The following is a 27,930-nucleotide window of genomic DNA, read 5'->3' on the forward strand; positions in this document are numbered from 1 at the left end:
TAAATTTACTTAGTTTACACCACTAGTCGGGTGTAAGCCTTGAATGTCCAAAAGTTTAAACTGTACATCTGTGTGAAATGGACAATAAAGGTAAAGAAAATAAAAGCCTCTTCCAATGGATCTAATGGAGTTATGAGATTTAGTATATTTCTCAAGCTTGAATACTTTTAATTAGTTAACCACTTTCAACTGCAGGTGGTTTAAATTTTGGGCATGTCTTATAGCCAAAAGCCTAGAGCAGTGATTCTCAACCTGTGGGCTGTGAGGATATTGCAAGTGGGTCCCCAACTAATTGGCAAAACACTAAATGCCTGCTTTACTCTGTATTACACCCTACCTTCCCGAAAACATTAATATTAAGTCCATATATGTATTTGGATATATATTAACAAAGGATCAAATAAATAAAATGTCCATATACTGTTTTGTCTGTATACTGTTTTGACATAACATGGCCAGATGGTCAAGAATTGGCGCGCCCTCGCGAATTGGTCGCATGTCGCTCTGAGGCGTCTTAGTGTGTTAGTTTGTTTGTGTGTGTGTGTGTGTGTGTGTGTATGTGTGTGTGTGTGTGTGTGTGTGTGTGTGTGTGTGTGTGTGTGTGTGCGTGCGTGCGTGCGTGCGTGCGTGCGTGTGTGTGTGTGCATACATGATTGCGTGCATGCATGGGCGTTGGCGCGGGCGTGGGCATGAAGTGCGTGTGCGGGTGCATTGAAGTACGGGATCAATGCATTCAACATTGTGGTCACAGTATATGCAATGCGATGCAAGAGTGCGGTCTAGCCAACACCAACTGGGGACTCCTGAATCACTGCCCTCCACACTCTCTCCTATCTATCTAACATCGGGGTATTGAGCTCTAAAGTGTTGCCAACTAAGCTGTGGTGTCGCAGTGCTTCTACGTAGGTGGTGCGCTTCTTGCCTTTCCTGGCTTTTCCCTGGGTTGGCTCCCAAAGCCTCCCATAGTGTCAGTTTGCTTGCCTCCTAGTGCCTGACGCAGTGCCCTGCCGCTGCCAGCCTCATCCTTCCCTCTCAGGCTGTCTGTGACCACATTTCTGATGTGGTCCGTCCATGTGACACCTAGTGCATTTTGTACAGACTCCATCCAGGGCCCTTTCCTGTTGTTGTGTGGCCACCAGCCACAACACTTCCAAATAATTGTATGTTCCTGTGTGTGTATTGTTACTGCAGTATCCAACAGACTTCCAAAAGTCATTGACTGTGTGTGTGTGTGTGTGTGTGTGTGTGTGTGTGTGTGTGTGTGTGTGTGTGTGTGTGTGTGTGTGTGTGTGTGTGTGTGTGTGTGTGTAATTTTTTAACTGGAAGTCCACTAAGTGGAGAGGGCGCCGTAGCACCGGCCCACAGAGCAGGGAGACATCAAATGATTGTCCCACTGACTTGTCTTATCATATGAATACTGGCCTATAGTAGCCCAATCACAGGCTACAGTGGCCCAGGAGTCCCACCCAAACATTTAACAGCATAAAAGCCCACAACATGCCACTGCCTCGATGCGTTGTGGTCTTGTAGATCTTCTATGTTTGGTTTGCGGCAGTTGTGGTGGGCCGGTCTGGGCTAAGGTGACAGGCCGAATTTATGTCCCAGTCCGGCCCTGTGTGTGTGACTGTGTGTAGGCGCTGTAGGACATACTGCAGGACATACTCCAGGTGGTGTTGATGCGCTACCCTCCTGTAGTCCCTGTTCATTCTCAACTGTGTGGCCAGTGGCCACTGCCACAAACCGCTCAAACACCACCATGAAGTTTGCTGACGTAACCACCGGCATTGGCCTGACCACAGACAATGATGAGGCAGCCTACAGAGAAGCATTGAGAGCTCTGACATTGTGGTGTCAGGATCACAACTCCATCAACGTCAGCACAGATAAAGGAGACTAGAAAAAAGCCCCCTGCGGGGGCCTGGCCCCTTTCCTATGTGAAAGTCCCCTGTACCCAGAGATGGATACAGTCCAGTGGGCAGCTAAGCAATACAAATTTAGGATAGCTCAACATTAAATATGCAGTTTTTTCCAAAATGCAAAATAGTGTAAATGGCAATCCATCCATCCATCCATCCATCCATCCACATCCATCCATCCATCCATCCATCCATCCATGCATCCATCCATCCATCCATCCACATCCATCCATCCATCCATCCATCCATCCACATCCATCCATCCATCCATCCATGCATCCATCCACATCCATCCATCCATCCATCCATCCATCCACATCCATCCATCCATCCACATCCATCCATCCATCCACATCCATCCATCCACATCCATCCATCCATCCATCCATCCACATCCATCCATCCATCCATCCATCCATCCACATCCATCCATCCACATCCATCCATCCACATCCATCCATGCATCCATTCATCCATCCATCCATCCATCCATCCATCCACATCCATCCATGCATCCATCCATCCATCCATCCACATCCATCCATCCATCCATCCATCCACATCCATCCATCCACATCCATCCATCCACATCCATCCATCCATCCATCCATCCACATCCATCCATCCATCCATCCACATCCATCCATCCACATCCATCCATCCACATCCATCCATGCATCCATTCATCCATCCATCCATCCATCCATCCATCCATCCATCCATCCATCCACATCCATCCATGCATCAATCCATCCATCCATCCACATCCATCCATCCATCCATCCATCCATCCACATCCATCCATCCATCCATCCATCCACATCCATCCATCCATCCATCCACATCCATCCGTCCATCCACATCCATCCATCCATCCATCCATCCATCCATCCATCCATCCACATCCATCCATCCATCCATCCACATCCATCCATCCATCCACATCCATCCATCCACATCCATCCATCCACATCCATCCATCCATCATCCATCCATCCATCCACATCCATCCATCCTCTACTGTACCTTACCGTACCTTACTGTACTGTACTCTACTGTAATCTACTGTACTTTACCTTACTGTACTGTACTTTGCTGTACTCTACTGTACCTTGCTGTACTCTACTGTACCTTGCTGTACTGTACTGTACATATTCTGTGTTCTATATCTATGAATTCCATGTGTTCTAGAACTATGAATTCTGTGTTCTAGATCTATGTTTTTGATTCTTGTTCTAGATCCCCCCCCCCCCTCTCTCTCTCTCTCTCTCTCTCTCTCTCTCTCTCTCTCTCTCTCTCTCTGTGTGTGTGCATCTGCCCCCCCCCCCCTTCCCTCTTGTAACCTGAGACCTGGTGATGATAATGACACTTTGCTCCCAACTATGGATTGCGCAATATGCCGCCTACAGGCCAAAATGTGGGGAAAAATTGTAAACATTTTGGGATTATGAGAAGTAGAGACACATCTGAAGGTGATAAAGTTGATGTTGGGCAAGGTACATGCGTTATTGATTTTTGTATTATGTTTTTTAGACAATTGAACAACTGCTGAACGTGGAGTTACAGATGGAAACACACTCATTTTTTTGGGGCGATTCTGATTATGTAGTGGGATGACAGTACAGGAAGCAGCAGGGAGCACATGCACACCAACAGGACTGCATGTGGTATAGGGATGGGGATGGGTTAAACATGGACACAAAAGTAAATCATTTTTCGAACTGATTAACCAAACAGTCATATACATAATATAAATAATTATTGTAACTCATACAATAGATAGATACCTTTATTATCCCAAGGGGGAAATTCAGTTGTCCAATTGTAGCACAGCAGTATACAGTTATTTACAAAGTTACAGAGAAGTAAGAAAAAAGATAGATAAGAGGAAAAAACAAGAGCAATACTGAGCCGCTCCAGACCGGTTACAAGCCCGAAAAGTGAAGTGATCCCAGACTACTACAGTAGTGAGGACCAATTGTATGACGTCCTTTAACACAAATTATTGTTGCTTGGTTCTTATTGGATCCTTTCTGCTTTTTCTAATACAGCCATTTGCCAATGTGAGCCACTATAATGATGAACCACCACTTCACCCAGAGCTCCAGGGCAATATTAACATTAACTTTATCCTGTATCCAACAGGATTGTGTGTGTGTGTGTGTGTGTGTGTGTGTGTGTGTGTGTGTGTGTGTGTGTGTGTGTGTGTGTGTGTGTGTGTGTGTGTGTGTGTGGGTGTGCGTGTGCGTGTGTGTGTGTGGGTTGGCTAATCTGTATCATTCATTTTAAGTCATTGGCTTGGTTTTCGCACATACCATAAAATCACTACTGAGCAGTCATATTATAAAGACAATCCTATATTAAAATTGGCCACTGGGAGGGCAAGTCACTCTGACATAACCATAAACAAACCCAATATGGCCATGTATAGGCAGGACCTTGGCCGCGTAACTCAAACTAACTAACTAACGACTAACTGACTAACACAAACTTGATACACCCATATAGGCATGTCACTGTGACTCATAACCATTAACAAACCCTATATGCCCATATAGGCATATATGGAGATACGAATGATTATCCTAAGCCACAGATCTGACCGCTTTGACCATATATATGATATCTTGGTTCTAAAACAGCTTCAATTTCGGGTATTGTAGATGAGTGTCAATCAACTTCATGATCATTTGGCTGAGGTTGAGGTGAACCTGTTTTAATTTACGTAAGCTGGAGCTAGCAGTGTTTTTTGCCCTGGGAAATCGTTACTGTTGAACCCAGATGAATGCATCCTGGCAGACATCAAGAAATCAGCATTGCATTTTTCAATAATATTGTGCTCTAGATGCTTAGCAACCCAGAGAGCTTGATACAGCAATATTTAACAAACGCCCCCTGGCCATTGACTAGAAGGGAAGACAAAATAATGTTGTATCCCCATGTGTGATGCCACACTATCGCCTTACTCTTGTGACAAACACCAAACCCATTCAATCTCTTAAAAAAACATACTCTAACTGTTATCCAACATTTTTGCCATACACAAAGTAAAATCCCCAGTTTATTGAGGTCTTTACAGTGTCCGTACTTGATGTTATGAATTATTTCTGGTGTCATAGAGTCCGTTGCCAGGAGGGTTAGTAACCTCTGCCTCAGTGCATCATTGTAAGTCATATCACACCTGACCTCAGCCCAACCTTTTGCAGCCGGCATGGGGGAGTGAAAGAAAGGGAGGGAGGGAGGGAGAGGTGAAATGAACAGGGGAGGAGAGTGGAGGAAATGAGAGAGTAAGAGCCAGCTGTGGGTGTGAGGGAGGGAGGGAGGGAGGGAGGGAGGGAGGGGAGAGAGAGTGAGACATGGAGGGGGAGATAGAGAGTGGGATTGAGGAAGAGATGAAATGCACCTGGCCTCAACTCTTGACACAGAGAGGATGGAGAGAGGAAAAGCAGAGTAAAGTATTAGGAGGAGGGAGAGATGAGAGAGGGATCGATGGATGGAAGTAGGGGTGGGCGATATGGAAAAATACAATATCACGATATTTTCCCAAGCTGTATCACGATACACAATTTTATCATGATTCTTTTTCACGTTGTTTTTTATGGTTAATTGTCAAGTTACTTGACAAAAACTAGACTCTCTGGGTTCCTTTTGGGAAGTCTAAATTGAACTTTACAAGTATGTAACTCTGACAGTATACAAATGAAACCAAATGGACCCGTAGTGGAGACCTTGACATCTTAAAGTTTGAGAACTACTGATTTAGACCAAAATGCAGGTTTAAATTGAATTTGGAAATCAATCTCTGTATTAACGATTAAACAGGATTTTTTACAAAGGCTCAATATATACAATACTTCTGAAAAGGCATATCGTGGAGACATTGTATCGTCTCAACGATAATTATCACCTTATCGCCCACCCCTAGATGGAAGGAAGAAAAGAGGGAGAGGGCTGGAGGAAGTGCCTGCAGGAGAGGAAGAGTTTGGGAGGGAGAGGTGGAATGAGTGATGGACAGAGAGGACAGAAAAAGAAAGGTGGAGAAAGGCAAGAGAACAAAGTAGTGAAAAGTGCAGAGATAATTTTTGGCCAGGGGAGTTATTATGGAGGAAAATTAGGAAGGAGGTGAATGTGAAGTTAGCAGGAGAGAGGGAACATGAGGAGGAGAGAAAGTCACATTAAACAAGAGTGAGTTAAAGATGTTAGAGAAGAGAAAAGAGAGCGATGAAATGAGTACTGCAGAACACTCATTGCTTACTTGAACACTGCTTGCGTGCATGTGTGTGTGTGTGTGTGTGTGTGTGTGTGTGTGTGCGTGTGTGTGTGTGCGCACTTCGCGGGTATGTGTGCGTATGTTGGTGTGTGTGAACCACGATGTTACACTCATAATCAAAACTACTGCAATTTCCAAAACGCAGAGGCTGCAATTTATTCTAAATCTATAATTAAACTAGGTATTCTGTCGATTTAGGCACAATTTGGTCCATGAATCAGATTCCTTTCACACTTAAATGTACAGTATACAAAAATGAACATAATGTTTTACATGTTTAGCTCACTCAAGTCATATAATGTATACATTACTTCTGACAATTTTACTGTTTACTTGACCCTCCAGGAAACCATTGGTCTCCATTCATTTCATCATGGTATGCAAATCGAATCGCAGACCGGAAGACTTGACACTTGCTTGACATAAATAATTCAACAGAGTGAACTTTACATCGCCTTTATTTGTCATCAAAGTCACCTTGTTTCATTTTAATGCAACATAAACTGTGGATTAATTTGAAACATCTTCCTTGCTCCGTGCTGGATAAAAGCTTGTTTTATGAAGGAAAGCCCATCATTTTATGGTTGGTTTATCATCTGGAGGTTTGAAGTATGATATTAGCGAAATCAGGTAATTGGGGCGCTAGAGCAGTGGTTCTCAACCTTTTCAGGACGCGAAATAGTCATATTTTAACTGGGGACCCCCCTCCACCCTGACTGGCACTAAGAGTTGAGGCATTACATTTTGTATAATACCGTTCTATTGTGAAAATAGCAGATCTACATGCTCACAACGCCTCGCAACACAAGGCGTTGTGAGCATGTAGATCGGCTATTTTCAAAATTTCTGCCGCTGACAATTTGGCCAATGTTTAATTTGTCAATTTAGAGGTATTTAAAAAAAAGTCCTTAAATTGTCATTTTAGAAATGTGCATATACCCTCTATACACTTAATCTTTATGTTGGTTTGTTTACTGTTGAGTAAGAAACCAATGTTGCACATTAAGTTAATCATCTGGGGACCCCCTAAAATAATTTGGGTACCCCCTGGGGATCCCGACCCACAGGTTAAGAACCACTGTGCTAGAGTACATAACGTTAACGTTCAGTCCGTGTGCAGCTGCAGGTTCCAAATCTGGCACTGAGTAAAATGAATAAAAACATGGCCATTGACATGGCACTTCATGCCGACCCCTGCTGTAAATAAATCAAAAAAGGAAAAAGAAAGAATTTGGGTAATTAATTATATGAAATTTCAATAAACCATGCTTTGTTTAGAATTCATGAGGATATTCATGACTTGTACTCAATGGGTTAAACATGCAATATTACTGGTACTCTGCTTATTCCAATCCGTCTGCTAAATGCCTAAATTGTAATTTTAAATGGTCCTTAAAAAATATCAACTGATGTTACGGTATATAATGTTTTAGTAGTAAACAGAAATAAAGAAATAAATAATAATCGCAAATTGACTTACAATCACAATATTGGTCTGAGAAATCACATACATATCACCCACCCTCACACCCACCCACACACACACTACTGTGAGGCATGAGTCATCATCATGTGAGTGTGTTGCTGTTGGCAGTACAGTATAGGAGATCTACACACACACACACACACACACACACACACACACACACACACACACACACACACACACACACACACACACACACACACACACACACACACACACACACACACACACACACACACACAGTGCCCATGTGACTCTGGCAGTTTCATGTTTGGCACACACTGAGGAGTTACACACAGCCCTCAGTTCTGCTCTCCTCTCCTCTCCTCTGTCAGTGCATCATGTTAACTAAGGTGTATTTCTCCAATATACTGTAGATGATGTCTTACGTCTCCCTGTCAGCTCACTGTAGTCATGCTGTCTTGAGAGGAGAACACTGTCTCCTTGGCTGTGTGTTGTTGGTTTGTTATACTGTATACTATGCATTTCTGAGCCAGGCACCCAGGACCTTTTTTTAGCTGAGTTGAACATGATGCACTCAGACTCTGCTTCAATGTTGATTTTGTCGACTCGTCGACTACCTTTTTCCAACGATGAAGACTAAATAAAAACTAGATAAAACCTAAGCTATGATAAACTAAGACTAAATATATTGACAATTCCGTCAACAAGTAAAAAAATAGGCAAAAATGTTAGGGAGGGACTAGAGGAGAAGAGATCCAGTAGAACTAAAAGACAAGTGATTTTATGTTTGGTTGCACTCGGGTGTTGTGCTCACGTTGTGAGCTTGTAGCTATTTTATTGCAGGTAAGCATGCAGGTAAGAATTTCACCGAGATGTCAACCCTCATGCTTATGAGATGTCTGGGTTGTAAGGCCAGATATCCCGACTCGTACGGAAGGCTATGGACTCTCTCCGTGAGAGCTGGCTAATGAACTGGCTAATGTGGGTGTGAGGGAGGGAGGGAGGGAGAGGAGAGAGAGTGAGACATGGAGGGGGAGATAGAGAGTGGGATTGAGGGAGAGATGAAATGCACCTGGCCTCAACTCTTGACACGATAAAATCGTGTATCGTGATACAGCTTGGGAAAATATCGTGATATTGTATTTTTCCATGAACAGAGTCGTGTTGGAGTCGAGCTCCTGCTCACATCAAACTCAGGGCGTGACAGCCACTCTTATTTAGTGCTCAGTACTGTGTGATATCAGAACCCGTCATACTGATGTCAGCAGCTAGATGTCTTTGCCGGTTCCACATACTAGAAGCTGGGCCGCCCGACCTGGCCAACTCGGAACAATGTAAATAGGGAATGAATGCCCCGCCCTTTAATGCAAACCCCATTATACCTGTTTTCATAGGACCCGTTTTGACCATTTGTCTGCCTGTGTCCATTTATGCCCATATATGGAGATATCTGTATCTGTCTGTCTGTCGGTGTCCATTTTATGTCCATATATGGAGATCACTGCAGTTATAGTTCTGGGTCCATTTTATGCCCATATATGCCCATATATGGAGATATCTGTCTATCTGCGTCCATTTTATGCCCATATATGGAGATCTCTGTATCTGTCTGTCTGTGTCCCTTTTATGCCCGTATATGGAGATCTTTGTGATTCTGCATCCATTGTATGCCCATATATGCCATATATGGAGATATCTGTTTATCTGCGTCCATTTTATGCCCATATATGAGATTTCTGTCGCTTTTTCAAACAGATGGTCAAAACGGGTCCTATGACAACAGGTATAATGGGGTTTGCATTAAAGGGGGAACCGGCACTGTGTCTGCAACACAGTCGGAGGCACAGACAGATACAGAGATCTCCATAATGGGAATAAAGGGACACAGACAAACAGATGGAGGAGGAGACAAACTTAATGCAAACCCCATTATACCTGTTGTCATAGGACCCGTTTTGACCATCTGTTTGCCTGTGTCCATTTATGCCCATATATGGAGATATCTGTATCTGTCTGTCTGCGTCCACTTTATGCCCATATATGGAGATCTTTGACCATCTGTTTGCCTGTGTCCATTTATGCCCATATATGGAGATATCTGTATTTGTCTGTCTGCATCCATTTTATGCCCATATATGGAGATCTATGCAGACACAGTGCCAGTTCCGGAAAATCCTGAAGTCAGACATCAGAATCCGAACCTTTCGTGCTGGTTCCAGAAAATCGTGTATCGGGTCGGGTCGGGTCGAGGCCGAGCACTGCACTACCTGCTGCGGTGGGGAACGCACGTGCCGAATTTGAAATAGGGAATGAATGCCCCACCCTTTAATGCAAACCCCATGAATGCCCCACCCTTTAATGCAAACCCCAATATACCTGTCATAGGACCCGTTTTGACCATCTGTTTGTCTTTGTCCACTTATGCCCATATATGAAGATCTCTGCACACACAGTACCGGTTGCAGAAAACTCTGATGTCAGACTTTATGCCCATATCTGGAGAACGCGCGTGCCGGTGGGAAGAAGGGTTCTCGAGATACGCGGATTACATACATACATACACATTCACAGAGATTTTGTGTTGACTCATGTGGCGTACGTGATGTCAGAGCCTTTTATGAAGTGATGTCACAATGACTCAGCGCTTGCGCCGATTTCCTCCGGAACAGCCTGATGTCAACAATCAGCTCCGCATAAGGAGATTCCGAACGTTTCGCGCCGGTTTCGGAAAACCGCGAGTCGGGTCGGGTCGAGGCCCGGCACTGCACTCCGCGCGGCGGCGGGGAACGCGCGTGCCGAATCTGAAGCCGGTGGGACGAACGGTTCTCGAGATACGCGGATTACAAACAAACAGACAGACAGACAGAGATTTGTCGCATTTATAGATAGATGAGGCTTTCTCCATATATGGAGGTAGATCTCATCCCGGTCCAAATATGGAGCGTATAAGGTCAGACTCAATTAGATGCGTCGGGTATCTCCATATATGGGAATATCGCCACATAATGGAGTACCAATATTCAGCGGGTACTTTCATCTCATACTAGAACTGTGCCCTTTGGCAGTGGTGTAAAGTAACTAAGTACATTTACGTACAGTAAGTACTGTACTAGTTCAATTTTGAGTTATTTGTAGTTTTATTGAGTGTTTCCAATTTCCAACACTTTTACTCCAATACAATTATTTGAAAACTTTAGTTACTAGTTACTTTGTAGATATACATTATAATATTCTAAAACATATGTACATTAACAACTTTAGCCCTATTTTATACCTAGGCTATTTGAAAATAGCCAAGCTTGTAGATCAGCTATTTTCAAACATTTTGTACTTTTAGTTTTGGTACTTTAAGTGCATTTTGAATTCCGGACTTTCTACATTGCATTATGGATACTTTTACTTAAGTATAACATGTGAGTACTTTTTCCACCACTGCCCGTTGGGCATCGGCCTACTCGGGAACGATACAAGTTGGGAATGACGCAAATAGGGAATGCATGCATGCCTAACCATGTTATGCAATACCTGTTATACCTGTTTCAGAGTACCCGTTGTAACCGTCTGTCTCTGTGCCCCTTTTGTGCCTGTATCTGGAGATCTCTGTTTCTGTGTGTGTCCTTTTCCCTTTTATGCCCAATTGCCCATATATGGGGATTCCTGATGCTCATGATGATCAGAATATGGCCATATACTGTATGTGCATATCAGGGGATCGGAGGTTCTGGAAAGTCCTTGCGTGAATTACAGATGTACGTACTGTACGTATGTAAGATTCTGTGCAGTCATTGTAGGATGGGGAACTTGACTGAACATTGTTCCATAAATATATTATACTAGAAGTTTGTGTTTAGTCCTTTAACGCCAAGTCTAACTGATTATTAGTGAGAATGTATATAGCCTATAGATAGATGGATAGATAGATACAACCCAGTAAAACCATAGCCCTTTACAGTTGGTCAATGGGAGCTGCCTAGTATAACCACAGTCTTCTACTATTGACCTCTGGGCAGCTCACTGAAGCAGTTGTGGTATAAGTACAATGGCATTCTTTGAATTGTATTATTGTAATGCTTAGGCCTATGTATGTTTTTAAATGTTTGAGATCATTGTATTTATTTGTCTCTTTTTACATGGGGTTTATAATGGATCATTGCATGTGAATGAGTTGAGCTTGTTCTTGGAGATGAGTGCTTCTTATTCATTGCACAACATGTGTTCTACCACTTTTTGTGGTCACATGTTCTGATTGGCTTAAAACAGTGGTAAATCAGTCAACAACCTTGAGTTGGCTTGTGGACCCCGCCCACTGTTCTGTTGCAGTTGTATAACTAAATAACCTTGCAAGTTACAACTGTGTTTTCTTTCATTTATATGGTAGAAGTGGTAGAAAAGCAATTTACCATTCGAGGGTTGTGGGTTGTTGGCTGATTTACCACTGTTTCAGGGTTGTGGGCTTCGCCTCGTGCCACAACCCTGAAACAGTGGTAAATCAGCCAACAACCCACTCCTTCTCATGGTAAATGGCTTACTTTCTCCCTCCAAGGATGTGCACCAGCAATCTTCAGGTGACAAGGCTGATTCCATGTCTCCCACACCGTTTCCCTCTCAGCTTTCATACTGTCTGTCTCTCACACTGTCTCTCTCTCTCTCTCTTACGGTCTCCCTCTCAGCTTCCTTACTGTCTGTCTCTCCTACACTGTCTCCCTCTCAGCTGTCCTGCTGTCTGTCTCTCAAACTGTCTCTCTCTCTCTCTTACAGTCTCCCTCTCAGCTTCCTTACTGTCTGTCTCTCCTACACTGTCTCCCTCTCAGCTGTCCTGCTGTCTCCCTGCCTGCTCTTTGTGTAATAATGAGTGATGTCGGTAGGAGGCATGAGTCAGTGCATCTCTGTTCAGCTACAGATGATAGCTGACATGTCTTGGAAGAGATGCCAGTCCAACTGGCCAAGGGCTAAACATAACTGGCATGCCACAGCTTGGCATAGCATGGAATGGAACAGTTTGGATGACGGCTGACATGACTCATATGTAGACCTGAGAAGGAAACAGACAGCAGCAACAGAGACTAAAAATATTTGCACAGGTTATTTTAGGTTGATGTGTACTGTCATGGATACGCTAGGCCAGCGGTTCTCAACCTTTTCAGGCCGCAACCCCCAAAATAATCACATTTTGAACTGGGGACCCCTCACCCTGACGAGCACTAAGAGTTGAGGCATTACATTTTGTATAACATGGTTCTATTGTGAAAATAGCAGATCTACATGCTTCGCGATGTGTGAGCATGTAGATCGGCAATTTTCACAATTTCTGCCTCTAATATTTGACAATTTGACCAATGTTTAATTTGTCATTTTAGAGGTGTTAAAAAGTCCTTAAAGGACCTACACCATGAATTTTCACTTTTTCTATTTTAAAACCTTTTTTTGGGGTCCCACTGGCACCTTCTATCCTCACAAAGTCCTATTTCTGTACATTGTGTCTTTCTCTGGTTTTGGGAAGACAGAGATGAAAAGCTTTCCACGGGTTCTCAGAACAGTGCTGTTCTGAGAGTTGATCCGTGTGACGTCACACGGATTCACGTTTTTTTTTCAGAGTCAAAAAAAAAAATTTTTTTCAATTTTTTTTTTCAAAAACTTTTTTTTTCCAAAAAACTTTTTTTTTTTCAAAAAACTTTTTTTTTTTTCAAAAAACCTTTTTTTTCAAAAAACTTTTTTTTTTTTTTTCAAAAAACCTTTTTTTTTTTCAAAACACTTTTTTTTTTTCTGGAAAAACCCCACTAGATGCGCCCCTGAGCAAACAGAGGCCGTTTTGGTATTGCAGCTGGAGAGCCTCATTATAGTAGAGCTAGAACAAACAAAAAGAATGGTCAGAGTGTTTGTTGAGGGTTAAAACCTGTCTAAGACTCAATTTTGAGCATATATTTATACAAAAAATATAGTTTTAAAAGCATGGTGTAGGCCCTTTAAATTGTCACTTTAAAAATGTCCCCAAAATAATTTGGGGACCCCCCAGGGGTTCGCGACCCACAGGCTGAGAACCACTGCTTTAGGCATGGTTGTTTCCACGGTGAGTGGTGATACAGAGAAAGATTCTATCTGTCTATCTCTCAGTGGTTTAAATTCACTGCCCTTCTCTACTTTTTATTTCTTGTGTTTTCCTGACTTCAGTCGTAGTTCATGGGAGAAGTTACTGAGAAAGGAAGCTTCCCATAATACAACATGGAGTCTTCTACAGGGGGTCCGGGACCCCAAGGGGGTCCTCAGAGTTACTACAGGGGGTCCTTCAAATCTTTGTGTGATAGAAACTTTTTTCCCCTCCTTTTTTATATTAACCACTTGAACCCTAGCGTCCATATTCTGAGAACGTTAACCAAAAATAGCAGATCTACAAGCTTGAGCTTGTAAATCGGCTATTTTTGGCAAATAGCTTTGTTGTAGAGGGGAAAAAGAGCAGACAGAGTACAGAGTGAAAGGTCAAGTTTGTTAAGTATTGACGGTTCAAGAATCCAATATACTGATGATTGTGCTGTCATTGTGCTGCCAAATGTCCTTGGTCTGAAAACGTTGAAGACCCCTGCATTACAACATTTCTCTCTCCCTCCATCTCTCCCTCCCTCCCTTTCTCTCTCTCTCTCTCTCTCTCTCTCTCTCTCTCTCTCTCTCTCTCTCTCTCTCTCTCTCCCTCTCAGTGTGGAAGGCGACCCTCCATGTCCTGAGACACTTGGTTTCTCTGACGCGTCTTTTGCCCACGCGGTCCCCTTCCATCGCTATAGCAACATCCCACTCTCCTCCGGGCCCTGTGTCCCGTGCAGCGCTACGTGCCCCCCTGGACCGTTCCACGCGCACACATACTCACAGGGAGGGAGCATCACTCTCTCACAGGTACACACACTGCACATACTGTACCTGCTTTCCGTCACTGTCGGGCAGAATCCTCGTATCTCAGAGTTTTAAATTTGGATTTAAATCTTTCTCGTAAGGCTTCATCATACGAGACTGTCGCACAAAGCTAGTGAAAATAGCAGATCTACACGCCTCACGGTGCGAGTCGTTGTGTGCTTGTAGATCGCCTATTTTCACTATTTTAAATCATTTTTTAAATGATAAATACAAAACGAGCGGTTTTGGACTTGGACATACAAGGTTTCCACCCGACAACAATGTTTATACACTATGAGGCTTGTTTGATGTGAAGGTTTCCATATTCACGATTTTTCAGTAAAAATAACAAACATCTTTGATGATATTAGCATCCAAAATTTAACCTCGCAAATGTGTTATGACCAAAAATAAATAAAAAAGAAGTCCAGTTGCAGTTGACATTACACAACATGGAAATGCGAGTCAAGGTTTTTAACCTCATGAACCCTATAGCATCTCTATTCTAGGCATACATTCTGCACAAATAGGCAAATATTTTGGCAAAAAGATATGCTGAACATTTGGCGAAAATAGTAGATCTACAAGCTCTCCATGCCTTTGACGCTATATGTGAGCTTGTAGACAGTCTATTCTTGCTATGTATCATGAAGGGTTTTTAAGTGGTTTAGCCATCAATCATTTTGAACACATGAACTGCTGGCAGTTGCATTCTTGAAAACTCTGCTGAATGGTGGATTATTTTTCTGCACGTCCATCATTTTCTTCTCGCATTTGTTTTAGCACTGAGTAGATGGGTCAAAGCCAGCTTTATCAAAACACTGAAATGTGTGCTGCGGTATACCATAATTAAGAGAAACCTATCATAAAAACAACTTGAAAACCAGTCTGTGGTTATGCTGAAATAAGCAACGTCTTGAGTCACAAATTTCGATGCGACCCCTGCAGATGCAACCCCTGCCGCTTCCATTAACAACACAAGCTGAGATTCACAATGATTAATTCAGCGCCGTACGGTCACAGGAGAAGAAAGCGTTCCAATTAAATGCACTGGGACAAAACGAAATAAAAACATAGCACATATATGTGTACTATGAATGTGCACTTACTAGTGTAACATTAATCTGACATTAAATCATTAGAGATCATTCTGTAATGATTACATATAATAAGCCTACATACACACACCAATCTGGCTAGCCATCGTTAGGGAAACGATCTGTCGCTCTTTTCCCTTGCAGCAATGCAGAAGTCTGTAATCGAGAGACTATACACACACTAATACTGTATGTACCACACGCACACACTCACTCTCTCACTCTCTCACAATCACATGCACAAGATGTTTTTCTTTCCAAGTCTGATGTACTTTTGATCTATGTATATACTGCATATACCGGTAATGTCAATTTATTTTACATAGACATAGCGCTTGAAACTGCAGACAATATTATCTCCATAGTCAGCTGTCATTTGAAACGGAAAGCTCCCGTTTCTAGCCTCTTGCTGCTGACATGCAGTCCAAAGGTGGGTTCACTCCAAACAAAAGGAAGTCTGTGAAAGCATTATTATGGTGACCAGCATTATCTTAGCAGCAACTATTTTTATGCCAGCCGTGGTGAGAAGCATTGTGTATTCGGGTTTGTCTGTCTGTCCGTCCGTCTGTTCGTACACATACAAAGAATTTGTGATTTTCTGTTTTTGTGAAAAGTCAAATACAGCCCCGGGCTAGGAACAGGAGCTCCCGTCCTTTGGGAACACTATTCCTTTCCCTTCCCTTCCTTTCTCTCCTCCACTCTATTTTTCCACATAATAATATATCGTCGTTGTCGGGTGAAAACCTTGTATGTCCAAAACCGTTCGTTTTGCATTTATCATTTTTAAAATGATTTAAACTAGTGAAAACAGCCGATCTACGTGCTTGTAGATCTGCTGTTTTCACTACTTTTGTGCGACGGCCTTGTATGATGAAGCAGGGCTTTACTTTGCGAGAGAACGTACACATTTGAAACTTGGAGATACGAGGTTTCCACCCGACAACGACGATATATATTTTCTTTTCCTACCTTTTTGTCTCTCTCTGTCCATATCCTTTCTCCTATTATCCCCGCTCTCTCTCACACACACACACACACACACACACACACACACACACACACACACACACACACACACACACACACACACACACACACACACACACTTCCATTTCTCTACCTTCCTCTTCCCCCTCTCCTTTTATCTATATCAATATTTGTCCTCTTCTCTTCCCAGCTCCCTCTGTGCAGCCCCAGCTTTGGCTCCCAGGGGCCGTCTACACCCATCCTACCCCCGAGCCCTAGTCTGGCCTGGGCACAGCACAGCCGCCACCAGCCCGCCAGCCTGGCGCTCCGCAAGCAAGAGGAGGTCGAGAGCAAACGCTGCAAGGCTCTCTCTGACAGCTATGAGCTCTCTACGGACCTCCAGGATAAGAAGGTAGAGCAGAGGTTCCCAATTTCTTCCCTGCCATGGATGGACCCCAAATAGACTGCCTCTGGCTCTGCCTCTGTTGCGAAATGGCTTAAAGAAATCTGTGCGTGTGTGTGTGTGTGTGTGTGTGTGTGTGTGTGTGTGTGTGTGTGTGTGTGTGTGTGTGTGTGTGTGTGTGTGTGTGCGTGCGTGTGCGTGTGTGTGTGTGTGTGTGCGTGTGTGATGATTTATTTGGAATAGAGATCCCATTTGAAAACTAAGTCTAGTCTTCCTCTCTACTACAGTTATAGACTAGTGCTAGCCTCTATCTGACAGCTATGAGCTCTGCAGTCATCCAGGCTGAAAATGTACAGGATTTTAACTGTTACCACTAGTATTAAAACTACATCTACAGTACAAATACTAATACTACTAGACTTGTACAAGTCTATCTCACAGGAGTGAGACGCGTTGACAGCAGTTACTGCTGTTGCCATAAATAAAAGAAATGCTGTTTTTATGTTTGGTCAATAATGTTTTCTCTGTTGTTACTGTTGTAGTAGCATTGCATGAAACTGTAGCTATATCATTTGAAGGCCTGTTAATTTCCCTTTACTTTTCATTGATAGCCCATGAATAATGATCATGCATTTTTAAGATGAGTAGCACAGCAGATTCATGTGGTGGTAGTGGTGGTAGTGGTGGTGTGGAGGGGGGGGGGGGGGGGGGTCCAAGTGAAATGTGCCAAAATGACCATTCATCTCTGCTCAACAGAACAACCAACTGTCTATCAGTAAAAAGGAATAAACAGGACGAATTGCAGTTGTTTTGCTTTTTTCGTTGAACAAACAGCAGTGAGGAGCCTCATCTCTGCTCAGCCTCACACCTCCACCTCCTCCTGCTTGTCACCAGACTAGTCACACATTGCTGTGGGATGACATTTCACTCCTGCTGCTATAAGATACAGTGCTACTAATGCAGTAACAACAGAGCTGTGATCAAACAAACACATCATTTCCCAACTTTTTGGAGGGGGTTTACTAAGACAGCTACTTCTATATTGCTCTCGTCAATACTGTTATTGCAGAAAATATGACTACTGTGGTACTATGGTAGTTGTAGGCCCTCTCTGACTATGAGCTCTCTATTGACATCCAAAGAGGTACTGTATACTCCCCTACAAAGCCAAAGTGTAGTAACTACGAACAAAAATTGGACTGAAAATGGGGTTAAAAGCATTTCAACTACTCAGCCAAATGAGATACAGTTTACAGTTTAGGCATTTAGCAGACGCTTTTAATCCAAAGCGACTGACAATAAGCAGGTAATACACATCACTATAATAAGCAAGTTAATATGTCAGTACATTAACAACAATATGACAAATGCATAGGAATATCAATCTAGAAAAACAATAACAAAGGTAGACCACGCACCTAATTAGTAAAAAAAAACTCTAAAACCTAAAAAATGCTATCAATGACCATCAATGACCATACAGGTCATTGAGGGGAATGGGGAGTGTTACAGTAGTGGGTTTAGGTGGAGTCTGAAGGGGTGAGTCTTCAGTCCACGGCGGAAGCTAGGGAGTGAGTCTGTACTCTGTAGTTCTAAGGGCGACAGGGAGTTTATTCCACAGTTTAGGGGCCAGGAGGGCAAATAAGCAGGCATATAAGTCATATTACACTGATTGTATATCTGTTCTTGAGGTAATTGTTTATCCCCCAAAATCATGAAGGCTAATTTGACATTTGGGAGACACAAATAAGTTGGTGTATCCAGAAAAGTAGTTACTGTTGGCTTTATAGGGCACTATAGTAGGCATAATTATGCATTTATATACAGTTTACACTACAGTTTGTCAAGATAAACTACACTAGTACATTTAAAAACATCAGGAGCTGACACATGCTTTTCAGTTGAGGATGACCAAATGAAAGACATGATAACCAGGAGTCTTCAACAGGGGGTCCTCAGAGTTACTACAGGGGGTCCTCCAAATCTTTGTGAGATAGAAACTTTTTTCTCCTTTTTTATATTAACCACTTGACACCCTGTCCCTAATGTCCATATTCTGAGAACTTTAGCCAAAAATAGCAGATCTACAAGCTCACAATTTTCGGCAAAGAGGTTTGGTGTAGAGGGGAAAAAAGAGCACACTAAGTACAGAGTACAAGGTCAAGTTTATTAGGCCTATGTATTGACGGTTCAAGTGGTTAAATATCTGAAAACACAAATTGACATGAATCCAAAATACGCTGATGATTGTGCTGTCAAACGATGAAACTATATGGACTGGGGTCCCTGCGTCATCTCTTTTTCAACTAAGGGGTCCTTGGCCTGAAAACGTTGAAGACTGCCATAATAAATCATGGTCCACAAAGGTGACTCGAGTGAGAATCAACCCTTCAACCCATTGAACCAAATGGATCAATGGATTTTCCTCTGGTTGGTTAACCGTACTAATCTTGTTCTCTGATAGGTGGAGATGCTGGAGAGGAAGTACGGGGGTTACTTCCTGTCGCGGCGTGCAGCCAGGACCATCCAGACGGCCTTCAGACAGTACCGCATGAACAAGAACTTCCAGAAACTACGCAGCTCCGCCTCCGAGAGCCGCATGACCAGACGCATCATCCTGTCTAACATGAGGATGCAGGTACTGTACACACACACACACACACACACACACACACACACACACACACACACACACACACACACACACACACACACTGTAAAATCCTCAGTGTTGACTTATTAAAAAGTATTCCATTTGGTTCCATTTGTAGACTCAACAAACAATGTTGGTTTTGTTTTGTTTTGTTTTGTTTTGTTTTGTTTTGTTTTGTTTTGTTTTGTTTTGTGTGTGTGCGTGCGTGCGTGCGTGCGTGCGTGCGTGCGTGCGTGTGTGCGTGCGTGCATGCGTGTTTGTGTGTGCATGCGTGCGTGTTTGTGTGTGCATGTGTTGTGTGTTTCCAGTATTCATTTGATGAGCGACAGCCTCAGGGTCAACAGGTGTCAGAGGACATGGAAGATTCCTTCTCCAAACAGGTACACGCACACGCACCCGCATACTGCTATACTAACACCAGTTCTACTCGATCTACAAGCTCACAATGCGTTGCAACGTGACACATTGGTAGATCTGCTATTTTTTGAAAAATCTTGAAAATTTGTGCAAGTCTGAGCTTGTGTATTAGCTATTTTTCAGTATAAAATAATCCTGGGCCTAAATGGTTTAATTCAGAAACGTGAGTACTTTTTTCCGCCGACACCTCCAGGTGAAGTCACTGGCAGACTCCATGGACGACTCCCTCACCTGTCAGTCCACACACCAGGACTCCCAGGAGGACGGAGGAGAGGAGGAGGGAGACGAGGAGGAAGAAGAAGAAGAGGAGGAAGAAGACGAGGAAGACGTGTTGGAGGAAGAGGAGGAGGAGGAGGAGGAAGAAGAGGTGGAGGCAGAGGCGTACAGACAGTGGAGCAGCAGCAACACCACCTCCCAGCAGCGCGGAGGAGTAGGGAGGGAGAGGAGAGCAGGAGCAGGCGCAGGGAGGAGGGGAGGAGCGGGGGTGAGGGGAGACAGCACGGCCACCTCCTTCAGCGACGTCACCCTCCCCTCCTCGCCCCTCTCCCGCCCCGCCTCCAGCACGGACACGGAGTACTGGGGGGTGGGGGGAGGAGGGGGAGGCGGCGGGGGGGCGGGGAGGGAGGACAGCGGGGAGGCCGAGGAGGGAGGAGCAGGCGGCGGGAGGAGCAGCACCCCGTGCACAGAGTGCCGGGGGGGAGAGTACCGGGGGAGAGGGGCCGGCGCGGGGCTGGGAGTGCACCTCCCCGTGCTGACCATAGAGCCGCCCAGTGACAGCTCCGTGGATATGAGCGACAGGTAAGGGGAGCCAATCGGATCTTAACAATTACTAATTTAAAGCATAAGTGATACTTTTTGAGCAGGGCTCACCGCTCCTACATTTCGCTTTGTCTGTTTGTACATAATGTAAAATGATAGGTTAGAATAATAAGAAACATTTTGCACAAGTGGCCGACTTGCCGTCTCTCTCTGGCTGCGCCTGCAGGGCAGTGCAGGCTACAAACAACACTAGGCACAAGTGCCATCGCCTGAAGGGCTACGACCTTCTGATTGGTTCAGAAACACACAGGCTTCCGTTTCAGACTGATACTTCAAAATAAAATTCCCAAAAAGCCATTTCACTAGGTCTTTAAGTCGATCACCTAGTTATCAGTGCAAGATAAAAAAATATGTCCAAATGTGTAAATTGATTACATTTTGTACACTGAGGGTTAAATGGACACTCGGGATTTTACTCCTTGCAAAGTTATCCCCTTAATTTACTGACTTGAAATGGATTCATACCGTGTTGTATCTTCTTTAACTCACGTTTAACTCCAGGTCTGACAGAGGTTCCATCGGCCGGCCGCCCTACGAACAGGACTCTGCGTCGGTAGGAGAAGAGACAGCGGGAGAGGTGGAAGAAGGAGAAGGCGAGGACAGCGGAGAAGAAGAAGACAGCGGCCAGGAGGAGCAAGGAGGAGGAGGTGCGGCGGGCAGTGAAGAGGACTCTCACCAAGGGACCATCAAACACAAGCCGCCGTCGGACGGGCGCTCCTCGTCCTCGGCGGCGGGCTCCGTCCCCACGGCCCAGGGACAGACGCGCGGCCCTGTCCCCATGGCCATGCCCTCTGCCCGGCCCCTGCCCTCCCTCCCCCACCCCCACCTCCCCACCATCCTCCACCAGCACCACCAGCTGCAGCACCACCCGTACGCCGCCCACCACACGCACCACCAGCACGCGCCGCCGCCCCCGCACCCCTTCTCCACTCACCAGTACCACCACCACCAGTACCACCCGTACCACCCGTCCCCGCACCCGCACCCCCACCCCCACGCACACCCCTACCCCGACTCGCCCTCCTCCCCTCTCCCCACGCCGCCGCCCCCTCTCTCCCCCCTCTCCCCTCTCCTGCCGCCTCTCACTCCCCTCACGCCCTCCCCCTCGCCTCTGGACGCCGTGCACGCCCTACACCACCACCACGCACACGGGCCACAGCACCCGCACGTTGCGCACTACCCGCATGTGCACCCGCACGCGCACCCGCACGCGCACCTCCTGCTGTGCTCGGACGGCGACAACGAGAGCGTGAACTCCACCACGACCAACACCAACTCCAACGACGACGCCACCACCCTCAACAACTGCAGCTCCGGCTCTGCGTCCTCGTCGCGCGACAGCCTGCGGGATCCAATGGGGAGCGGCGGAGGAGGCAGTGGAGGGGGTGGAGGCGGAGCAGGGGTTGGAGGAGGAGGAGCAGGAGGAGGCCTGGGGATGAAGGCTCGTCAGAACTGGGACTCTCCTGCATTCAATGAGAGCAGCGACGATGTCGTTCAGAGGAGACAGTACCGCATAGGACTCAACCTGTTTAACAAGTAAGAGACAGAGAGAGGGTGTGTGTGTGTGTGTGTGTGTGTGTGTGTGTGTGTGTGTGTGTGTGTGTGTGTGTGTGTTTGTGTGTGTGTGTGTGTGTGTGTGTGTGTGTGTGTGTGTGTGTGTGTGTGTGTGTGTGTGTGTGTGTGTGTGTGTGTGTGTGTGTGTGTGTTTGCGTGCTTGCGTGCGTGCGTGCGTGCGTTAGTGCGTGCGTGCGTGCGTGCGTGTGTGTGCGTGTGCGTGCGTGTGCGTGGGTGTGTGTGTGTGTGTGTGTGTGTGTGTGTGTGTATAATATGTTGTAGTTATCCTGTAACATTTCTCCCCTTACTGAACATTACAACATGTTGAACGTATACTTGTGCTTGTGTACTGTGTGTGTGTGTGTGTGTGTGTGTGTGTGTGTGTGTGTGTGTGTGTGTGTGTGTGTGTGCGTGCGTGCGTGCGTGCGTGCGTGCGTGCGTGCGTGCGTGCGTGTGTGTAGGAAGCCTGAGCGTGGAGTCCAGTACCTGATAGAGAGATGCTTTGTATCAGACACTCCAGTGGGCATCGCCAGGTTCATCCTGGAGAGGAAAGGACTCAGCAGGCAGATGATAGGAGAGTTCCTAGGAAACAGACTGCAGTTCAACAAGGACGTTCTAGAGTGAGTACACAGCATGTTCATACTTTGCTATAGTGTGCGGCTGTGCGCGTGCGTGCGTGCGTATGTGCGTGCGTGTCTGGGTAAGGAGTGTAGTTTTGAAGGCAGAATGTATTTTTAGGCGAATGTTTAAGGACCCCTAGAATTATACGTATTTGACCACGGACCCCCATCTCAAAATATTTTGTTCCAGGCCCCCCCAGAAGCAAAGATTTGAGTTAAAAATGTTCGCTTTAAAAATATATACATTCTTAAAGAAAAGATTTAAAAAAATAGCAGATCTACAAGCTTGCACGTGAGCCTGTATATCTACTATTTTGTCCAATATCTAACGTATAAAATAATTCCAGGTCTTAATGGGTTAAATGATGTGTCTCTCTGTCTGTAGCTGTGTTCTAGATGAGATGGATTTCTCTGGGATGGATCTGGACGACGCTCTGCGGAAGTTCCAGGCTCAGATTAAAGTCCAGGGAGAGGCTCAGCGGGTCGAGAGGCTGGTTGAAGCCTTCAGGTAAAACCAGAGATCCTATGGCCCTCTCCAGTTCTAGTTCTTGTTTCAAAAATTACCCCCTTGTCAGTAAACTTCATATAACTGGTCCTCACTCATTTTCATTATTAAGATGGAACCATTTCTGTCTATTCGGTCTGTGTTTCAGTCGAGGAGGCCATGGACAGTTCAGAAACCTGCCTCTCTTTCTCTTTCTCTCTCTCTCTTTCTCTCTCTCTCTCTCTCCAGTCAGAGGTACTGTGTTTGTAATCCGGTGTTGATCAGGCAGTTTCAGAATCCAGACACCATCTTCATCCTGGCGTTTGCCATCATCCTCCTCAACACAGACATGTACAGCCCCAACGTCAAGCCAGAGAGGAAGATGAAGATTGAAGACTTCATCAAGAACCTCCGAGGTTAGACACAGCAGACACATAGACAGATTAGACACGCACGCACTGTCCGTGACGCACACTCTCGCATCATAGACTTACATTATAACATGACGATATCTCTGTTTCTATCTCTCTGTGTGTCTGTGTGTCTCTAGGTGTGGATAATGGACAGGACATTCCCAGAGATCTACTGGTAGCTATCTATGGACGGATCCAAAAGTGGGAGTTAAGAACCAATGATGACCATGTGTCTCAGGTCCAGGCTGTGGAGAGGATGATCGTTGGCAAGAAACCGGTAAGAATCTACGTCAGGGGTCTTCAACAGGGGGTCCGGGATCCCTAGGGGGTCATTACAGTTACTAGGGGTCCTCCAAATCTTTGTGTGATAGAAACCTTTTTTTCTGAGACCTTTAGCCAAAAATAGCAGATCTACATGCTCACAACGTCCCTGCTTCATCTCTCTCTCACCTAAGGGGTCCTTGGCTTAAAAGCGTTGCTAAAGTGATTTTCTACAAAGTACAGTACAGTGCTCACTTGGGTTGCAATGGTTGTGCTTGCAGGTCTTGTCTCTGCCTCACCGGAGGCTGGTGTGTTGCTGTCAGCTCTTTGAGGTTCCAGACCCAAACCGGGCTCAGAGGAGTGGAGTTCACCAGAGAGAAGTCTTTCTGTTCAATGATCTACTGGTGGTAAGAAAACAACATTGGCATGCGTGTGTGTGTGTGTGTGTGTGTGTGTGTGTGTGTGTGTGTGTGTGTGTGTGTGTGTGTGTGTGTGTGTGTGTGTGTGTGTGTGTGTGTGCGTGCGTGCATGCGCGCGTGTGTAGACCTGAGTACCAAGGTGTGATGTGACTGAGAGCTAAGCTACTGTGGATGTACTGAGAACGTGTAGAAATCACAATCCTTTTAAAATGTCATGTTACGATCTGACCAAGTCTCTCTCTCTCAACGTCTCTTCCTCTGTCTATCCTGATCAGGTGACGAAGATCTTTCAGAAGAAGAAGACTTCGGTGACGTACAGTTTCAGACAGTCCTTTCCTCTGGTGGAGATGCAGACTCACACCTTCAGCAACAACCGTTAGTAATATGTCTATCTGTCTGTCTGTCTGTCTGTCTGTCTGTCTGTCTGTCTGTCTGTCTGTCTGTCTGTCTGTCTGTCTGTCTGTCTGACTGTATGTCTGTATATCGCTCTGTCTGTCTGTCTGTCTGTCTGTCTGTCTGTCTGTCTGTCTGTCTGTCTGTCTGTCTGTCTGTCTGTCTGTCTGTCTGTCTGTCTGACTGACTGACTGACTGTACATTCTGACTGTCGTTCTTGTCTCTCTACAGCAGTGGTTCTCAAACTTGGGGTCGGGAGTCTCGGGACCCCAAGTGGGGTCGGGAGTCTCGGGACCCCAAGTGGGGTCCCCAAAATATTTTGTGGGGTCCCCAGATGATTAGCTTAATGTATTTCTTTTTCTCACTCAACAGTAAACAAACCAACACACAGTATAAGTGTATACATGGTATCTGCACATTATAAAGTGACAATTTAAGGACTTTGAAGACCAAACTGGCCAAACTGTCAAATATTAAGTAAGCAAGAGGCGTTGTGAGCATGTAGATCGGCTATTTTCACAATATTTATCTGTGGAACCGAGTCACATTAAATGTAATACCTATAATTCCCCAGTTCAAATATGTTTATTTGGGGGTCACAGCCTAAAAAGGTTTGAGAACGCCTGCTCTACAGTATCTCTGTCTGTCTGTCTGTCTGTCTGTCTGTCTGTCTGTCTGTCGTATATATCCAAGTGTTGTCAGATTTTGTTTAGTGTCAGCTAAATGTGATCTGGCAGATTTTTTGATGACTAGTGTGTATGTGTGTGTGTGTGTGTGTGTGTGTGTGTGTGTGTGTGTGTGTGTGTGTGTGTGTGTGTGTGTGTGTGTGTGTGTGTGTGTGTGTGTGTGTGTGTGTGTGTGTGTATGTGTGTGTGCGCGTGTGCATGCGCGCGTGTGTGTTTTGGCAGAGTGTGAGATGACTGAGATGGGGACAGATTGTCCTATCTGACTCATCCACTCATTTACACATGGTGTCTTTGTGTAGGTGTGTGCGTGCGTGTGTGCTGGTGCACGAGTGAGTGTGTGTGGCAGATTGTGTGATGATTTATATGACTGTATGAGTAGGGATGGGAGGATATACAAATGTATCTTTTATCTCGATAAACTACTCACAATCCTTTTATCGTGGTGAATGTCCATTATCAGAATAATCATGAATATCCTCGCGTACCGGTAAGCATGGAAAATAAATTAGGTTCTACAGTTTGACTATGCCACATTGCCAGTTGGACTTCTATGTATTTAGAGAACAGACATACATAATGTTGCTATTTTTATTTTATTTATCTAGGAGGACATTATCATTATGATTACTTTACTTGCGAGACAGAGCAGCAAGCCAATCAGAAAGAAGTTCACTGTGCTCTGAAGCAGGCGCGGTCTAGGCATATACTGTACACTCGACACCACAGAAATGGACTATTTTATTATTATTTACTGTATTATAGTAGTGATATTGGTAGTAAGGTTTTAAAGTATCACTTATAGTTGTGAAATAATCGATTGAGCAACCGAAATGTAGGCTATATAACTTTTACAAAGAAGCATTGAGTATCTATCTACACCTCTCCTGATCTGTGAGCTCCCCAGTCGAGCACAGCTGCTGCTTTTGAGCCGCTCTGAGACAGGAAGCTGAAGCACAACTTGTGTTCCATCCACACCCTTTTTATAGCATTCTGCAAACGAGTCGCATCCGCGACGCATTGTGAGCTTGTAGCACGGCTATTTTCTGTCACCACGCGCACACACAGGGGTGTCGCGCCATATTCTGGGCCCTGGGTACAAGAATTCACTGCTCTTCCCTCCCCCTATGTTCTTCATAGGAGGAGGGGGATTAAATGAAAACAAAATAAATATGACCACGTCCTGTCCCCTGCAGACTATCCTCATGGTATTAACCACGTCCTGTCCCCTACAGACTATCCTCATGGTATTAACCACATCCTGTCCCCTACAGACTATCCTCATGGTATTAACCACGTCCTGTCCCCTACAGACTATCCTCATGGTATTAACCACGTCCTGTCCCCTACAGACTATCCTCATGGTATTAACCAGGTCCTGTCCCCTACAGACTATCCTCATGGTATTAACCAGGTCCTGTCCCCTACAGACTATCCTCATGGTATTAACCAGGTCCTGTCCCCTACAGACTATCCTCATGGTATTAACCAGGTCCTGTCCCCTACAGACTATCCTCATGGTATTAACCAGGTCCTGTCCCCTGCAGACTATCCTCATGGTATTAACCAGGTCCTGTCCCCTGCAGACTATCCTCATGGTATTAACCAGGTCCTGTCCCCTGCAGACTATCCTCATGGTATTAACCAGGTCCTGTCCCCTGCAGACTATCCTCATGGTATCCGCCTCACAGCGTCCAACCCAGGAGGAGAGAGGAAGGTTCTGATCGTGTTCACGGCTCCCAGCCTGCAGGACAGAGCTCGCTTCACCTCTGACCTCAGAGAGAGCATCTCTGAAGTGCAGGAGATGGAGAAATACCGCGTAGAATGTAAGTACTATTCATTTATTAGTAGGAGTATTAGTCGTAGTGCCAGTATTCGTTGGGCTGGTACTTGGTAGTAATAGACTGTTGTAGTAGTAGTAGTCGGAGTTGGCTAGCGACACGTTTGTGTGCCTTTTTTCAAACTGTACTTTAAGTTGAATCATGTAACGAGCACCTCTGAAAGCACCACCGGCGGGGCTTTGGACCGTGCAGATCTCTCAACCACTGCTTTGTTGTGCCTACAAACGTTAGAGATGTTAAAATGTGTTAAATGTTAACACTTATACCATAGGGTGGTGAGTGCATGCGTATGTGGGGGCAGTTTGTTAAGCTTTCGTGGAAATCCGGTCATGGAGCAGTTTGCAATTAGCAGTAGCATAGGGGCTGTTACTGCGTGTGCTTCGTCTCTTTAG

The 27,930-nt window shown here is 45.0% G+C and overlaps 1 protein-coding gene across 1 annotated transcript in view; it reads left to right on the forward strand.

The window, feature by feature from the left end:
- The window catches only part of LOC308290799 (IQ motif and SEC7 domain-containing protein 2-like), a gene marked incomplete at both ends in the record, with an annotated part of 131,319 nt that overhangs the window by 97,831 nt on the left and 5,558 nt on the right, over positions 1-27,930 (forward strand). Inside the window, 14 exons of the mRNA XM_080732708.1 lie at positions 14,326-14,503; positions 16,835-16,990; positions 19,446-19,619; positions 19,943-20,014; positions 20,245-20,849; positions 21,372-21,684; positions 21,718-22,406; positions 22,886-23,044; positions 23,430-23,552; positions 23,778-23,944; positions 24,079-24,218; positions 24,484-24,609; positions 24,897-24,996; positions 27,362-27,523. Coding sequence (XP_080588834.1) covers positions 14,326-14,503; positions 16,835-16,990; positions 19,446-19,619; positions 19,943-20,014; positions 20,245-20,849; positions 21,372-21,684; positions 21,718-22,406; positions 22,886-23,044; positions 23,430-23,552; positions 23,778-23,944; positions 24,079-24,218; positions 24,484-24,609; positions 24,897-24,996; positions 27,362-27,523 — 3,164 coding nt within the window. The remainder of the gene's footprint in view (positions 1-14,325; positions 14,504-16,834; positions 16,991-19,445; positions 19,620-19,942; positions 20,015-20,244; positions 20,850-21,371; positions 21,685-21,717; positions 22,407-22,885; positions 23,045-23,429; positions 23,553-23,777; positions 23,945-24,078; positions 24,219-24,483; positions 24,610-24,896; positions 24,997-27,361; positions 27,524-27,930) is intronic.

This window comes from Nannobrachium achirus (genome assembly GCF_963921795.1).
Source record: "Nannobrachium achirus genome assembly, chromosome: 9".
Classification (NCBI taxonomy): Eukaryota; Metazoa; Chordata; class Actinopteri; order Myctophiformes; family Myctophidae; genus Nannobrachium; species Nannobrachium achirus.